The sequence below is a fragment of the Carettochelys insculpta genome, chromosome 11, assembly GCF_033958435.1.
Source record: "Carettochelys insculpta isolate YL-2023 chromosome 11, ASM3395843v1, whole genome shotgun sequence".
NCBI classification, from domain to species: Eukaryota; Metazoa; Chordata; order Testudines; family Carettochelyidae; genus Carettochelys; species Carettochelys insculpta.
Window position 1 is genome coordinate 4587236 of NC_134147.1, and position 17948 is coordinate 4605183.

General features: G+C 54.6%; 1 protein-coding gene across 1 annotated transcript in view; it reads left to right on the forward strand.

Annotated features, from left to right (window-relative positions):
* Nucleotides 1–17948, forward strand: part of TWF2 (twinfilin actin binding protein 2) — a 59205-nt gene that overhangs the window by 10807 nt on the left and 30450 nt on the right. Inside the window, exon 2 of the mRNA XM_075004929.1 lies at nt 6361–6438. Within this exon, the coding sequence (XP_074861030.1) occupies nt 6361–6438 (78 nt within the window). The remainder of the gene's footprint in view (nt 1–6360; nt 6439–17948) is intronic.

Sequence of the window (17948 nt, forward strand, 5' to 3'; positions counted from 1 at the left end):
GGTGACGAACAATGTCTTGGTAACCTATACGAAAGGGAACCAGTCTTGGACGAGCTCCTTTGGTATTACATGATAGAAGGAAGGTGTGTTGGCTTCTGAGTTCTGGATGCAGCTTTCTCCTCACTGAGAGCTGCTTCCTGGGAGTCTGTGCTGTGCATTTCACAGGTAGCTCTCCCTCCCTTAGGCTCTTCTGTCTGGCCCATTTTTGTACGGGACCTTCATTAGAAGCAAGCAGGCCTGTGGCTTTGTTTCTGGATTCATTCTGAGAAGCTTAGGTTAGTACTGTAGTCTGAAAATGGCTGCCCCAGTTTGTTCATTTACTGGTCCTTATTAATTCAGTCACAGCCTCTCCTATTAAAAAAAAAAACAAAACCCTGCCGTACAAGTCCAGTGACAAATGACAAAGCTCCTCAAGAGCCTTAGGTGAATATGGGGATGTCCTAGCAGTTTTCCAGGACTCTCCATGAATGTCTTACTGGGCTGTGAGCTGAGCAGGACAACTTTGGATGCTTGGCCACTTCTCTTAGCAGCCGGTAATAAAGCAAGGGAAGTTCGGGTGCCCTGCCCTCATGCTGAAGCTGCTCTTGAGGAACATTTTTCCCCTTTCCCTCTGGTTTATTGGTTATTTGACCTTCTTCAGGGTCATGATGGGATTTTGAAAAGTGCCCCAGTGATCTAGCAGCACACACCCCACTGGAAGCCAGTGTATTTGTGCTCCAAAGACCAGCTTAACTGCCTTTGCTGAAGCATGTGAGAATCTCGGCCTCACACTGAACATCAAAAAGACCAAGGTGCTCCACCAACCTTCACCGACGGGACAATCTCATGTACCTTCTATTGAAGTCGATGGAGAACTACTGCAAAATGGGAGGCATTTCCCATACCTTGGAAATCATCTTTCTGCTAAAGTTGACATTGATGTGGAAATCCAGCATCATCTGAGCCGTGCAAGCTCTGCTTTTGCCCACCGGAGACAAAGGGTCTTTGAGAACAAGGACATTTATCCCAAGACAAAGCTCCTCTTATATAGTGTAGTGATTGTTCCAATGCTACTGTACGCATGTGAAACCTGGGCAACATACAAGCGTCATCTGAAGGTGCTTGAACAATATCATCAGCTCAGCCTCGAGAAAATCCTAAATATCTCTTGGGAGGATAGGTGCACAAATACTAGTGTCTTGGAAGAGTGGAACATGACCGGCACTGAAGCCATCATCATTCACCAACAACTTCATTGAACTGGTCACGTGGTTTGGATCTCTGATCAGCACCTCCCCAAATAGATTCTGTTTTCCAAGTTGGAGGAAGGACAGAGGAGCGCTGGGGGCCGGCGGAAGCGCTATAAGGACACGCTGAAGGCACACATGGAAGAATGCAGCATCAGCGTTGACCCTTGGGAGAACCTTGCCCAAGACCATCCCCAGGGGAGAACGGTGATCTGTGAGGGGGTGGCGCAATTTGAGAGGTCCTGCCGCAGTGCAGACGAGGAGGGGCGGAGAAGACGACGAACCTCAAAAACTGGCCAACCCCCTCCAACAGTGACTAACACCTGCCCCTTCTGCGATAAGCCCTGCAGCTCCAGACTTGGGCTGATCAGCCATCAATGGAGTCACAAATAGGAGGGTGACATGAAGACATTCTACTCGTTATTGAGTGGCTGCCAAGAGGTCCAAAGTCACTTTGCTTTTGAGAAGCCTACCCAAGGTTTTTAATCAGGAAAACCGAACTCTCTGCTTAAGTGACTCTTTAAGCAACCGATCTGCAGGTAGAGCGAATGATAGCCCTTCAGATTTATCCAGTCAGCACCTTTTACCAACACCAACGTTTACTCAGGTTGAAAAATGAAAACCTGTTTGTCTGTGTTGGAGCTCTCAGAATGTCCCATTGAGCGATACAAGCAACATAAATACTGTATCTGTGTTATACGCTGCCGGTAGGCTAGAAATGAAGGACGAACAAGACTTACTGAGGTGTGTGTGTGTTCCCTTTTGTGGATTCCAGTGAGTACAACTGTCTACATGTTTTTTTATTTTCTCCTCGGAGGATGTTGTTAAGTGGCACATCACCGCAGAGAGGGCAGAGAGGAAACAGCCTGCCCAGGTGCAGGAGAGCGGCTAAAAATATCAGAGGACGTTCATGTGGCAAAAGTGTTATAATGAGCTTGTCAGCGACAGCAGTGCTGGGATGAGCTGAAGGCGTGATCAGTGGTCTTGACTCTGAAAACAGCTTGAAGCTGTGCCGTTCCATGGGCAACTTCCTGGCTGCAATACCCTTTGGCTTATAGAGTTCCCATCTTTCCTACAATGCCTTTGTTATAGGGTCCCTGGCCCCCCAGTCACACTGCTGGCATTTCAGTTTCATCTTAATGGATCTTAATTATGGGACTCTCTCCACCAAGTCACACCCCCCCAATTCACATTCACTAAGTGTGGGGAGTTTATTTAAAATCCTTCTCTTTCCAGGGGGACTTGTAACGGACACAATCCTGGGCTGACGGACAGTTCTCTCTCACCCCCTCCAACCTGGGGGGTAGAGGGAGAGAGAAGTTAGTGGCCTTGGAGAAATAAATTTCGTTGATTGGAAAATTGTCCCAGTTGCAAATACATTGTCATGAATTTACATAAGCAGTGACATCTTAATGCATTTTAGGGCTTGAGGCCATCTCCTGGCCACTGGGGCGTGTAATTAGCATTTGTGTTAGCCCGTGGCCTGGGTAGCGGACAGGCCTGGCTTGGTTGACGGATAGCTGTAAAGATCCCATATAAGGAGCTTTTTTGTGAACGTCTCATTTCCAGATGAGTTCTCCCCCTCTGCCCATGTATTCCCTTGTGATCTTTCTCCCCTCACAAGGAGAGAGGGGACTGGCCCTGAGGAGGTTGCTTCCTTCATTTCAGCTGCTTGAAACTTCAAGCACGTTGGGCTCCCAGGGGGCTGTGATTGTGTTTCTGTGCCGTCTACGTCTCCTGCATTCTCCAAAATGCTTCAGCGGAAGGAGGTGGGTAGATCGGGCTGTTAGCCGAGGAAGGCGTCGCTTTCCTTGCAGCGTTTGCACAGTAAAACCCAAGTGTGTGATGTTCATCTTCACGTCACGGCCCGAAAACAATTGGAAGAGATACGGCCCTCGGTGCAGGGAATTGTTCATGCTGTGTGCTGGCTCTCTGCAGCTCCCTGGGTAATGCTGCTTACCTCTAGGTATTGAAGCATTTGTTGGCCTCCTCTGGAGGTGCTTTGCAAGACCCTTTGTTACAAAGTTGGCTTAAAATCTGCCTTTGGCAAGGACGTTTGTAATGAGCCCTTTCTGGGTGAGCCAGGCAAGCTGGGAGGGGAAAACCTGCTCTTCACGACTCGGAGAATTGAGGGTGTGGAGGTGGCTTGCGGGGTGCAACATGGACACTTACCGTTACTGACTGGTGAAGAATCAGGCAACTAACACAACACTGTTGTGTTCTTGGCTGCTTGCCAAGGGCATGCGTAGAAGAGTGTTTGTGTACTATGTCCAGCTCGCCAAACTGGGATATAGACGCGAGTGGCCTTCTCGAAAGGGCTGCCCCTTGCAAGGAGTGTGATGTCCCTATAATGCACATGAGGGGTACAGCTTCGGTGAACAGGGATGGGAGGAAGAAATGAAAGGCCCTTCCCAATATTGGTGGAAATGCTGGAGGCACTTGGCTGAAAGGCAAGCTCCAGAGATCTTTGAAGGCCTCATCTGAGGGAGCTCCTGGCCCTTGGAAGTGTGGAAAGTGTATGTGAGCCCCATCGTAATCAAGCAGTTGGACCTAATACTTGAAAAACTGTGCGGATGGACTTGTGACCATGTGGCTGGTGTGCTCAGAGAAACCTTAAGCCTTGGGGAAAACAGACGGCACTTAGAAACACCTGAGGCCTGGAGCATTAATGGGATTTTTCTTTCACCTCCTACCCTCCTCCAAAACGTCCCTCTGTTCATTTGGTCCCGTCCCTGAGACTGTGCACCCTCAATGGAGCCTGCAAACCCTGCCAAGCCATTGAGTGCAACTTTGCTGACGTCTGGCTTGCGTGTCGCTCAGGTTTAATAAGTTCCCTCGAGGTAACTGTTGTGGAGTTCTGGTCCTGGGCGGCAAGACGGCCAAGCGGAGTGATCGGGTTTCACAAGAGGCTCCCTCTGACGCAGACAGGCATAAGTCTTGGAGGTGCTTCCCGTGAGGGGTGACAAATGAAACTTCAGCCGGAACAGAAGTCCTGAAAAATCACACGATGGTCCTTTGACATTAAGTATTCAAAATCCCATCGTGCCTATCTGAAGCTCTGTGTGGCTGCGGGCTTTAGGCTGTTATATTTCTACAGGTAACTGTAACGGGCTGTCCGGGCTGGTGGGCTTTGTTGCCCTTTAGTCAGTCTGTCCCCGGTAGAGTTGCAGGCTCTAGGCTTGTATCGATACTTTCAGCGCCTTAGAGCAGGTCTACGTTGCAAAAAAACCCCGACCGCACCGCAGCCACAAGTCTGAGCCCAGATCGACCGACTGGGGCTTCTGCTCCGGGGTGAACATAGCAGGTAGATGTTTCTGCTGAGACTGGAACCAGGCCTCTGAAACTTGGTGCAAGGAAGTGGACAGATGTGTGTCTCGGAGCCTGGGCTCCAGCCCCGGGGGGAATGTCAACACGGTTATTTTTAGCTCCGTATTGCAAGCTCAGAACTCAGTAACCGAGTGTGGGGGGGAGGTTTTGTAGCAGCGACTCACCCTGGCCTCTTGTCCTTGTCTTGCTTCTCCCCAGAGCAGCCTGCTTCCCTCTGTGCCGGCAGGGTGACTGGCCGCTGTGGAGCTGTAATACCAGCCACGTCACAGCTGTGTTGCACTTCCTGTTCTAGCCCAGTCTTTCCCCTCATTGAATGTTTCTGGTGGGACCCTTACTGGGTGACCAGCAAGTTCTGGTTAAAGACCAGCAGGAAAGGCTGATGCGGGGAGGAGGCTGGGGTGCTTGCTGTCTGCTAGAGCTGCTGTTTTACTGCTTAGATGCAAGCCTGAGGTACTCAGAGCTCAGTTTTATTGAGACACCAACCGGACCAGGACGCCAGCCCCAGATTCCTAGCCTAAATGCTAGTTGTGGTCATTACTGGGTGGGGTGGTTCTTCTTCTCCTGCTCTGCGAGGGAAAGTCAAACTAAGTTGCGCAACTCCAGTGTCACGAATAGCATAGCTGGATTTGACGTAATTTAGGATGACTTATCAGTGTTCCCACAGTAGGGGGTTGGTGGCAGAAACTCTCCTGTTGACTTCTCTCACTCCTCCTGACCCTGTGGAGCACAAGGGTCAATGGGAGCTCTGGAAGAGGTTGATTTAATGCAGTCCTACTGCAAAATTGACCCCGGGAGATCAATCTCCAGCAGGTCCATTTACCGTTAAGTGTAGAGGAGCCCTAAGCTGTTGTATGGTGTTGCTGAAGGCTGTTAAGCAGGGCGTGAACTGAACTCGGTGGTGGCTTCTTCTCCATGAAGCCTGGGGTGGAGTGACTCCTTGGTATGTCTGAGAACATCGACTATTCCCTGTGCTGCAGGAGCCTGACTCAGGATTCTGATTCCGGCTAGGTCAGCGTTCAGTCACCTGTGACCTTGGTTGGTGGGAGGTGGGGAAGGCATCTGAAGAATTGTAATCCAAACTGGCCTGCATCATTCTCATCTAACCAGAGCAACTCAGGTCCTTGGGGAAAGCCTGCTAGGCAGCGCACACAGCCAGCTGTTGCTGACACCCAAACCGATCTCCGTTCTGTACACGCTGAGGCCTAAAGTCCCTGAGTTTATTGCAGCTCATCGTTGATGGGTCATGGGGAGAGTGGAATTCAAAGTGGGTGCAGTTCCGATTCCACTACCGTTCTGGCAGGGTCTGTGTTACGTAGCCGGGAGGTCACCCTCTTCTGCGTACAGGCTCCAAAGCCAAGCGTAACCAAGGCAAGCGTCTGAACGCAACAGAGCTGCCTCTGCTCATCATCACACCTTACTGTGGCCCTCCTCCCCCAGCCTCACATGCAAACTGACACTTGAGCCTGCCCTCCCGCCGGGCCCCAGCCAAACGATCGTCTAAATTTGGGCGATTGTCTTCACCCAGTCCAAGTATCAAGTTCTCCGGATCACATGTGCACCCAGACGTTATTTAACTCTGAACCCTCTGGGAGACGGCACTTCGTCTCCTCCGTAGCGTAGGTCACGCAGCAAGTGCTGTCAGCGGCTTTGTTTGCGTGTCCTTGTTCACTGACACGATTGTTGACCCTCTCCTGTTTAATCCTTGATTAGTTCTGTTCCCTCCTCCCCTCACCTGACTGGGTTAGGAGAGCAGAATACCTGTGGGTTTGTCTAGCAAGTCTGATCGTTATGTTTCTGGTTCTTCTAGCCACCCCGGAGTTAAAGGACTTTTTCGCTAAGGCCCGGAATGGCTCCATCCGCCTCATCAAAGTGGTCATTGAGGAGGGTAAGTTCTGTTCAATTCCGCTTCTTTCCCTCCCTGGTCAGCGTCTCTTCCCCAGTGCCGTGGCGAATCCCGCCACGAGGGAGGAGGGATCCACCACGGCCAGCCAGGAGAAAATCCTGCTGGAATGCAGCTGCTCAGAATAGCCTGCTCGGTGCTGACAGGGAAGTGACTTTTTAAAGGGGCAGAATTCTGGTGCCTTTTGTTTTCTTCGGTGGAACGACTTGCTTCCGTTGGGCTGGCAGCCACCACTTCCCTGGAGGGGGTGCCAAGGGCTCCGATCAGGGTCGCTGTAGCCCGAGGCGGTGCCCGGTATCTGCTGCGCTGTCTGATCTCTTGGATGTCGGGGCTGGGTCCGGACAATACGGCTTTGCTGGTATTGACTGTTCTGCGTCCGGGGAGCTGTTTGCCAGGCGCCCTTTGGAAGAACTCTGCCGGAACGAGGCCCCGGCTCGAAGGCCCCAGTGATGGGCCCTGGGGGCAGCAGGGTACCTGCAACCGGCAGTGCTTTGGTCGGTTGCTGCGGCCTCTTTCAAAGAGGCAGCGAGCGGATGTATGATTGTTCCTTATTCTGCTGCTAAAGGCACTGCCGAGGAGACGCTCAAAGAGTAACGCGGGTGGCCCAGGCAGCTGCCCCCGTCAGCTCTCCGGCCGTTCTAAGCCGGTGGCAGAGCCCTCTCCTGTCGGCTCAACCCCGGGTGCGCGGCGGCTCTGCCAGCGGGAGAAGCTGTCCGCACCGGCGCTTATGTGGCGTCAGGGCTGCATTCAGCGCCCCCCGCCCCCAGCATCCTGGCTCACGCTGGTGTAAGCTGTAGTACAGTCATAGCCTCAGGGCACCAACGCCGCTGGGGGTTTATCGACACTAGTGCAGGAAGGGTCCTAGTGCAGTCCCCCCTCCCCTTTGGGAGAGGGCTCAGGGCAGGGGGCTGGGAGGTGGGTGTTGGGGAGGGGCCATAGGGTGGAGGGGTTGGGAGGTTGGACACTGGAGCCCAAGTGTTCTGGGGCTGCGCCACCAGGGCCTGTGGGTGCCGGACTGGGCCCCTTGAGGCCTCGCCCCTTGGCCGTCAGACGCTGGGGGCAGCGGGTGGTGGTGGGGAGTGGCTTGGACCCCTGTGAAGGGAGGGGATGGGCCGCCTGCGTCCAGCCCCGTCACAGGAGTCTTCCCCACGTGCTGCGGCCGAGCCCTGCTCTTCGTAGGCCACTCTGGTTTGCTTTTCCCGTTGCCCCTGAGGGGCGGTCGCTGCACGGGAGGGGCGCAGCGCTGCTTACACCAGCGGCTCGGTGAGCGCAGCTGCACGGCCTGGAGCAGCCCCGTAGCTACACAGCCGTAAATGTGTAGCGTGGCCCAAGGCTGAGTCAGCCAAAGGGATGCGCTCGCCTTGCGTTACCTATTTGGGTATAAATGGAGAGCTGCAAAGCAGTCCATGGCCTGCTTTGTTCTGGGGCTGTCGAAAGGTAACTGCCAGCAAATAAATAAATGGGACCGAGCACTGATGGGCCATCTAGCTAACCCCCCAGTCTGTCTGGGCAGCTTTCCGTAGCCCTAGCTGCAGTATGTCTTCCTGAGTAGCTGACCGCTGTGAAACCTGCACTGCAGACCTCGGTCTCATCCTGTGGCCTCCTGTCAGCCGCTTGCTGGGGCAGAAGGGCTCGGGGCATGTTTCTCTCTGGGGCGACGGGCAGGCTTGTCTTTGGCTCCATCGGGCGAGCGCTTCGGAAACCAGCTGGCGAAGGAGGCCGTCTGCTTCTCCGGCATGAGAATGCGGCAGCGTGTGTCGCGTCCCCGTTCTCTTCTGGCCGGTGCTTTGTCTCTCGCGCCAGGGCTCCTGGAACGCACTGACATCTGCACCGTCGCCCTCTGTGAATTTGGGGTGGTAAATGTTAGAGGCAAAGGGGCAGATTCTGGGCCCCGCTTCAGTTCCTGTGTGTGTCTCCGTCTGCACAGAGGGTCTGAGAAGGAGCAGCGATCGGATCCCACGGACGCTGCATGGGGCCATTATAAGCAGTCTGCGATGTCCTCCCTGCGGACCCTGGCAGTACAGGGAGCAGGCGTGTAGCTCTTGGTGCTCTGTGAGTTGTGCTGCTGAAGTTACAGCAGCTGCTGTGTACTCAGCCTGGCGCAAGGGGCTACTTCGCCACACGCCCCAGTCTCAGACTGTAAAGCCGCTTTTGCGGCCCCACCCAAGCGCTGAGGCCTTTGCTGGGGCAGCTCTGTTTTGATTGCTCTAGGCTAGATCGCATACCCCAGCCAGGAAGCTCCCGCCTCCCTCTCTTGGGTGAGTCAGCACCGCTCTGCATCCTTTCCAGGCTGGGCGAGGGACTACTGCACGTCATGCCAATAGCACTGAGCAGATTCTGTTTGCTTCCCTGGGCCCCCGGGAATGTTGCAAGGCCCTGGGAGTTTCCAGGTAGAGCCTGGACACAACGTGTCTTGTGACTAAACCACGGGGTTGGGAGTCAGGTGTTCTGGGTTCTGTTCCCAGCTCTGTCACCGACTCAGTGTGACCTTGGGCTGAGTCATGTGGGGCCTGGGTTTTGGAAATGCTGCTCGCTCGCTCCTTCGGAGTAATTAGTGGGAGTAGCAAGTTCCCCGGATCTTTGAAAATAAAGCCCTTCGTCTCTCTGCTTCCGTTTCCTCCTCTGTAGCAAGGGGTAACCCTTGCCTGGCTCTCCAGGCTCTCTGTCGGATGAATTCAGTAAGGCCTATGCATAAACAAGGTGCCCACGCTCTCCCCTCAGTGATTCAGCACTGGATTATTTGCAACTGGTGATCTCAGTGAGGATTCATTCGTCCTCGCCTTTGAGAGCCACCCTCATGTCGCCGCTGCTGGGACTGGACAGGGTGTCTTTGTCTGCAGGACGTCTTGCTGTAGATAGGAGGACTTCGCTGTGAGCTCCCCTTAGCTGCAGGGTGGGTGTTCCAGTTTTCCTGACCATCTGGGAGGCTTCTGAGGACGATTTGGGTGGCGAACGCTGCGTGGAGCCCAAGCTCCCGACAGTAGCACAAATAGGTGTAGATCTGGGCTCGAGAGATGGTGTAGAATTAGCAGCAGCTAACCTGGGATGATCATCAGCGCTGGGCCACCCGCAGTCCACGGGCCTCTTTCTGTCTGTCCCCCACTGAGGTGGAGGAGGCCCATTCATGCGGCCCGCTCCCACGTTTTGGTTGCCTTAAATTGTCCTTCGGGAGCGACACGTGGCAGAGAAAATGGGCAAATGGTGTTTTACCCATCAGAAATGCCTGGCTCTGTCTGACCCGGGTGGTTTCAGGAGAGGCAAAGGCCTATTGAACCCATTTATGAGACGTTGCTGGGTATAGATGGTGAGTTGAGGTTATTAGCAATTGCACTGGTGAAGAATTTCGCTGGATCAAAGCACCTTGCTGCAAGAGCCACTGATGATCTGATTGCTGCCAATCGCCTTTCCATAGTGAGCCGGTGCTCGGATGCTAGGTGTCACTTGAGCTGACTCCAGCCTCTGCAGGTCCCTCAAGGAGTCAGAAAGGGGGAACAGTTGCAGCAAGGAAGGATGTTAGTAGTTAAGATGAGTCACGGGACACCTGACTGAATTGCTGCTGTGCCACAGACTGCCACTCTGACCTTGGTCAAGTCACTTAGTCTGTCTGTCGGTGCCCGGAGTTCCTAACAACACAGTGGGGCTCACGACTTTGAGGCTTAAATTAAGTTAAGTGATGAGGTGCTCCAGTGCTGGAGGTTGTGAGAGCTGATGGTAGCCAGCCTGGTCTTCGACCTTGAGTTCCCTTTTATGAAAGGGCTCCCTGACGGGACAGTTGGCGGATGCATTCCAGTATGCTGGTTTCCCATTCTGTGTTTGTAGGGAGAGCAGAATGAAGGAGGAAGGCTGGCGTATTCCATCTTGGGCTGCCCTACCCTTCCAAGGCGATCTGCGCGGCATTAAAAGCAGCTTGAGTTCCCGTGTTAGGGGGAAAGGTGTGTATGAGGAAACCAGCCCATTATTATATGTCCAGTGCAGTGATGCTGATTTAAAAATATTTGTGCTCCCTTCATCTTGGGTTGGAAAGCCCGACGGGCGAATAATGAAGTCGGGCAGGTTCCCCTGACACAGCCCTAGCTGTTCTGTCGCAGGCTGGCCGTGCCGAGAGGGCAGAGAAATGGACTGGTACGGTGTCAGCCTGACCTGCCTGAGTGCAGCCACCATCTCCTTCCCTACCTGGACGGCCCTGCCGCCGAGCAGCTGACAAGGCAATTCCCCAGCTGCATGCTTTGTGCTGCAGCCGTAGAGCTTCCCACTCGCTGCTTCTTTGCACTCACAGAAAGCAGCCGGCTCCTTGGGGTTGGCTGTCAAATCATGGTTGCTCTTCCAGGGGCTAGCTCAGCGATTCTCAACCTATCTACCAGCGGGGGGCTGCACGTGGCGCTCTGTTACGTGAGCTGCATCCATGCACCATACAACCTACCTGTGTTGCCTCGTGTTTATCCCCTGGGCCGCAGCAGCGCGCTGATCAGGATGCAAGCAGCCCATGGGCTAAGGCCAGGTCCGCTCTAGGAAAGGGAGTTGATTTCAGATACGCAATTAGCTAGAATCGACTCATCTGAAATTGACTTACCTGGCCGTCTTCACTGAGGAAGGTGGATGGGAGAGTTTTGATAGGTCGATTTTGTGTGTCCCTACCAGACACAGGAAATGGAAGACCAGCCCCGAGTGGTTCTGGAAACCCCTGGGCTAGATGGAAGGTGCTGACCAGCTTTCTGGGTTTAGGAAAGTTTATTTTTTATTACAAAGCGTTTTTGTGCTGTGCCCTGCAGGTTCACCTTGGGTTGCTTCTAGGCATTAGGTAGAGTGTGGCGTTCCAGCCAAGTCAATCGCTGCCAGTGCCTGTCCTGTTCGGGGTTTGAGGATATGTGGGGTTTACCTGGCAGTGTCCAGCCCCCTGTGCAGGAGGCAGCTTTGAGTTAGACACTCGCCGTGGTAAGGCTGAATGCAGTGGCACTGGTAATACCCCCAAAGAGTTCTCCGCTCCCCCTCTGACAATTCCACGCTGTTTTGGAAGTGGGGAGTTGGCAGCAGAGAGGTTAAATGATTTGCCCAAGGTCTGGCACAGCCTGTGTCAGGATTAGGGCTTGTGAGTCTTGTGGTGCTGGGCCTTTGCTTGGAACAGGAGGCAGGACAGCTCCCGGGGCTGTCTTAAGCTGAATCGCTTCTCTTCCTAGCGTTCTCCTGCGGCTGTTTACGGATCTGCCTGTCCTCCTGCAGACCTCTGGGCTGCTGTTCTGCAGCGCTCCATGTGCAGGCGACAGAAGCTGCGGGCAGTCTGCCTGTTAAGGTAATTAAAAGTAAGCTGCTCTCTGAGCAAATCTTGCAAGGGCTCAGGAAGCAAAGCCCTTTCCCAAATGTAACTTGCATGCTGCAGCATGGACAAGGCTTTCAGAAACATGCACAGCCCTTGCGAACCGTCCCCCACGTGAGCCGTGCTGCAGCTTGGGGTGCTTGAGAAAGCGTCGTCGTTATTCTTCACATGTCTACAGACCTGAGCACAGTTCAATTCCGTTCCAGCTGCCTCGTCTGTGCTTGTTCTGTTTGCCCGGGAGCTCCACTGCCATGTGGCTTGATCAAAGTTTTATCCTTCCCCAGAGCCGGATCAGTTGGAAGTTGAATTAATCTTTCCGAAGGCTGCCCTGCTCCATTTCAGCTGTCACTTACGACGTACTTTAAGAGCTGTCAGTGCCGAAAGGCTTGGCCGGAATAACAGAACCCTCGTCACTAGAGATCAGCCGTTACCGACTGACAGATCCAGGAAAGCAGACTAAAGAGAGAAACTGGGAAAAGCTCATGTTTGTGAGGCAGTGGGTGAAGGCAATCGACAATTAATATTTTTTTTTTTATGTGGAACACCGATGAAAATTTTCTTCAGAAGAATCATCAGACCAAAAATAAAACCGAACGGCAACATATGCAGTGAAAACAAAATGAAGTTGTTTAATCGGATATCATAGCAATGAGGCGGCAGCTCTGGATCTGGGTTTGAGAACAGAAAATACAGCCCATCAGTGTACGATATCAGAAAAGTGTCTGACACTCACGGCAACGTGCAGGGTCTTCTCAGAACAGCTGGGTTCCGCAGAACGGAGTTGAAGAAACCCTGGCCTAGAAGCGCCATGTGGTACAGTCGTGACTGGACACAGAACGTGAGTGCCCACTAATGGTAGGAAGACGAGCCGGAAGCCAGCACAACAGAGGAAGTCCTGTGAGTTTTGAAATGGCAGGGAGTCTCCTGTGTCTTTTTAGAATAGATACGTCGACCTCAAAACCTGCTCAGCTTTGAGATCAGACATACCTATGACCCTGAGAGACGTCCAAGCTGACTGCCAATTCCTGCATGTGGAGGTTTCTTGGTTCTGGGCTCCCTGCTGGGCCTGGCAGAACATTGTCCAGGGAGGCAAGGGTTAGACCTTCCAGGCTACTTGAGAGCTTGACCTGGAGGTCCTGGACCAAAATGCCAGGCTGTTTCCAATCCCTCTGTGTGTTTGGAAGTTGCTGCTTAAGGAACTGTGAGTACATCAGCATGGCCACGCAACGTAGGCCAGACCTCAGGAGACCCAGCAAATGAGGCAAAGCAGTTGTATGTATCCCTACTGGAGGGCTCTGTTGTTCCCAGTTTCTTCAGCTGTTATGGGAGCACATCACCCAGTTTTACTTTGAAATATTCTGTCTATCCCGTCACTTGCCTACCAGCCAGTGGGGGCAATAGGTCGCTGCTCTCGCTGCAGAATTCTCTGCCGGGACTTCCCAGGGCTAAAATGCTCAGCGTCAATTTGACTCCCAATCCAAGATGCAAGTAAATGCCTCAGAAGTCATAGGGGTTGCCTGGAGCTACGTGGTTTGTTACGCTCGGCCAGCGCGATGCAGCTGTCTTGGCTGGGTGCAGACAGATTGGTTAGCCGGCTGACTTAGCATGCACCGACGTGTATGTAGGGGGGAGGAAGGAGGGGTTAGCATCTGAGCAGCCAGACTCTGTTCCTGGCCCCAGGCACGACATGCGAAAGGAATGCGTGGCGCTGGCGCGGTGAGAGTCCGCGCGTGATGATCTGCGGCAGAGCCAGTGCCCAGCTGCGTCGGCCGCTTGTGAAATGTTACCAAACAATTGCTTTCCAGAGGAGGACACCTGCCAAGAGTTCTGCTCTGCATGGAGCCGGCTCTTCTGCAAGGCAACGTTGCGGTTTATCCCTCGTGGTAATGGAGGGATGGGTTCATTTTCGTATCTAATTCCTATGGTTTGGTGGAGCCTGTTCCCTGGCAGCCAATGCAGCCTTGCTGTCTAGGGCGCCTCTTGATGTCTACCCGGGCCAGTTTGAATCGTTACAAACCCAGGAGGCATCTGCCTGGCTTTCCCTGCGGGGCCCCAGGTTTTCATTGCGATGGTCACAATGTTTGTTCAAGTCACGTGGCGCCAGTGATCACAAGCAGGCGTATATCCATGCCGCAAGGGTGCGTTTGCAGCTCAGTTCCTCCGTGGGCGCAGGTTGAGATTTGCTGGCGGGTTTCGTTTGAGGGAGAACCTGTGCGTAGACAAGGAACTATGGGAGTAACCGGTGCCCTGTGTTCCCTGTGAGCCAGCAGTGGTGTGGCCCAAACAGAACAGACGACCAGAGCTGCCCTTCTGTTTAGGGAAGCGACACCTGCCCTCTGAACCATGCGTGGCTTGCTCGTTTCTTGGCCAGTGTTTCCTGTAGGCTGAGTGCTTGGCCGGCCGCCCAGGAGAGATTCAGGTGCCGCCCAGCTGATTAGCAGAGCGCCCGCAGCCAGCAGAGTGTGTGTGTGTGTGTGTGTGTGTGTGTGGGTTGGTGGTACGCATCCACACATGCATTGGTGCACAGAACAAAAATTATTCCACCCAGGATGATAAAAATAGAGGGAACCCTGTTCTTGACCCTAACAAATGGGCTGACCAGTGTCCTGGTTTTATTTTTAATGCCTTTGGGCTTCCACTGCCTCCCTGGGTTTGCTGGCAACCCCCACATGCCTTCTATTGTCTGAGAAGTTTCTCATGCCCTCCAACCTGCTCCTCTGCCCTGGTCTCATTTGATTTCATCCCTCCTAGCGATACCCCCTTGTTGACTGAGGCTGGAACAGGGTATTTCACTGCGGTTTGGTGTTTAATGGCCACCTACTGGCTTTTGTTTCTCCAGGTCAGGCTGTAAGGGGATGGGGTTCAAATCTTCTCAGTAAGAATCTGCACAGTTAACTCTCCCTTACTCCAACCTGCGGGCCCAGGGCAAAGCAGCATAGCCTTTCGCTTAGTAGCAGAGCTTTCCTGCAGCTGGCGATTGGCAGGAAGGAGCTGGGAAGCTGCCAGAGGAGGAGCTATTTAAGTCTGCGGTCTAGTGAGTCAGGAAATCGAGCAGCGCCCCAGCCCTGAGAGTCTGCTCTCACCTTTTGATTTAGTTTGGTGCCCCTCTGTAGTCTAGGGCCTTCTTCAGAGAAGATCCTCAGAAGCTGTGAAAGGAACCAAGGATGCTAGCCTGGTTTTGCAAGGCAAGTTGTCCCATTGGTTAGGGCAGCAGCGGAAGGAAGCCTGGGAGATAGCAGAGGTGATGGTTCTGGCTGCAGCTGCAAAGGCAGGCTGGCACAGCAGGGACTGTCATTAGCATGAGCAGCGTTAAAACATCAAAGAAGAGAGAGCTGAGAACTCGGCAGAGGAAACAGAGGTTTCTGCCAGCCAGTGCCCCTCTAGCAGCTAATCTTGTCAACGGTGCAGATGCTCCTCAAATGCGGCTCTCTGGCCGCTCGCCTGCTAAGCGACTTGATGTGCATACCCGTTTGTAGCAATTAGGCAGGCGTGCCGGGCTGCGGTTGTGTGCGCAGAGTTGAGAAAAATCACACCTACCGTCAGTTAATTTTGCAGAGGAATTAAAATGCTGCCCTAGCTCTTGTTCTGGGCCACTTCAGGTTGGTTGATTTAATCTCTGCTTTTCCTCCTAACGTACTTCTGCAGAGTAACAGTTTGCTCGTAACGGCTGTAGCTACGCGCCGACCAGTGACGCAAGGACTGGATGTTTTTCTCGCCGAGTACATTTCAGATCTTGTGCATCTCAGTCCCGTGTGTTGCATTGGAATCGAAAATACCTCACAGAAAATCGCTTCCTGCCTTGCCAGTTTTTCCTGGTCTGTTTGAACCGCTTGTCTAAATCCTCCCTTGCAGCTCCTAAAGGCGAGACGAGGGTTGGGGGCCGTGTGACGTAGGAATAGCTGGACCTTCACGCTACCTTTGTTGCCCCAGTAGAAATGAGGATGGAGAGCAACAGTGTGTGAGATCTGCCTGGGGCGGAGGGGAGTTTTACTCTTGATTTCAATGGGAGCAGAGTTGGATCACCTCGAGCCGATGGACGTTCCGGGTGCGATTCTCTTCTGACTGGCGCTTGCTGCCGTCGCTGGTGAGCGCAGGGATCTGGCAGTGCACGCTTCTCCCCGACCAGGTTTCCCGTGGGTTAGTTTCCTCTCAAGCCTGAAAACGCTCTGGTTTGTTTGATGGCTGCCTTGGAGGATGCAGGAGCTCTGGGAGTGGCTCAGGTTGCTTCTCATAGATGCACATAATGCAATTCATGGGGTAGGGCCAGGGGCTGGCAGGGGTCGGCTCTGGTGCGGAGCCAGGGGCTCGGGGCTCGGGCAGAGAGCTGGGTTGCAGGGGACTGGGGGCTATGAGGTTGGGAAGGGTTTGGCGTGAAGGAGGGAGCTCTGGGATGACTACAAGGAGAGGAGACCCCCGGCGCGTGGCGACTTAGCATGCTGTGTGCTCCCTGTACCTCAAAGGCAGGTGGCTGCTCTCATCCGGGAGGTTAGGAGCGGAGAACCTACAGCCCGCAAGCCACGTCCAGCTCACAGCTTGTCTGGATCCAGCCTGGGAGGCCCTGGGCACCAGCTGGCACGGGCACTCCAGCTCCGCGGGGGGCACCATGCTGGAGTGTCAGTGCCGGCCAGCTTGCAGCGCTGTGGGGTGGGGAACCCCAAGCCTCCCAGGCAAGCAGTGGGCCAGATCCAGCGGCGGGCCCTGCCTGGCAGGGGGAGGTGGCTCCCATGCTAGAGGCCAGTGATCCATGCAGGCTGAATCACAGCCAACGGGGGTGGGTCGTGCTGCCCGGCAGCACTTCCCTGCTTCGCGCAGAGCCTGCGCGCCCTCCCTGAAACTGCACTGGGGAGGCGCTCATGGCCCGCCCCCTGCCTGCCCTTCTGGACCCCTCCCCCTGCTCTAGCACCTGCCTTCTGCCCCCACCCCCAGTCTGCTCCTGCTTTCCCTTCGAAATCTCCCACCCCTGTCCTGCACCTGATCTCCACCTGCTCGGACCCTGTGTCTGACCTCCACCTGCAACTACCCTGTGTCCCCGTCCTGTGCCTGACCTCCGCCTGTACCTACCCTGCAACCCCATCCTGTGCCTGACCTCCGCCTGTACCTGTCCTGCACCCCGTCCTGCACCTGACCTCTGCCTGTACCTACCCTGCAACCCCATCCTGTGCCTGACCTCCGCCTGTACCTGTCCTGTGCCTGACCTCTGCCTGTATCTACCCTGCAACCCCATCCTGCGCCTGACCTCCGCCTGTACCTACCCTGCAACCCCATCCTGTGCCTGACCTCCACCTGTACCTGTCCTGTGCCTGACCTCTGCCTGTATCTACCCTGCAACCCCATCCTGCGCCTGACCTCCGCCTGTACCTGTCCTGCACCCCGTCCTGCACCTGACCTCTGCCTGTACCTTCCCTGCACCCCCGTCCTGCGCCTGACCTCTGCCTGTACCTTCCCTGCACCCCCGTCCTGCGCCTGACCTCTGCCTGTACCTACCCTGCACCCCCGTCCTGCGCCTGACCTCCGCCTGTACCTACCCTGCGCCCCCGTCCTGCGCCTGACCTCCACCTGCCCTGCACCCCCGTCCTGCGCCTGACCTCCGCCTGTACCTACCCTGCACCTGACCTCCGCCTGTACCTACCCTGCGCCCCCATCCTGCGCCTGACCTCCGCCTGCACCTGCCCTCCCCCCAGACCTGCACCCCCAGCCCATTCCTGCACCTTCTGCTGCCCAGACCCCACATCCCAACCCCAGCCTGCTCCTGTGCACTGAACCCCTCATTTTGGGCCTCACCTCAGAGCCCACAAAATGGACTAGCCCGTCTCCCTAGGCTCTGGGTTGGAGCTTGAGGTTAGTGAGGGGAATCTTTTGTCTTTGCTTCTCGTTTGGGGCCACATCTGTGAGGGGTTTTTATTTATTTTGCTCCTCACTTGCACATGGCCCCCAACCCGCCAGAAGTTCCCTGCCCCAGTTGTAGGGAGGGGCAGGTGTGAGCTGGAGCTGAGGGGACAGGGAGGGAGCGGGTTGGGGTAATCAGCTGATGCTCAGCTGACTGAGACAGCTGTGAGTGCTCAGAGGCCCTTGCTTTGGCTGCTGGCTGGCATCCCTGGCCTCCCTTCAGGTTTGCTCGCTGCCCAAACCAGCTGCGTTCCTGGCCCCACTCCCCAGGCTGCAGCACAGGCTTCGAGACAGGAAA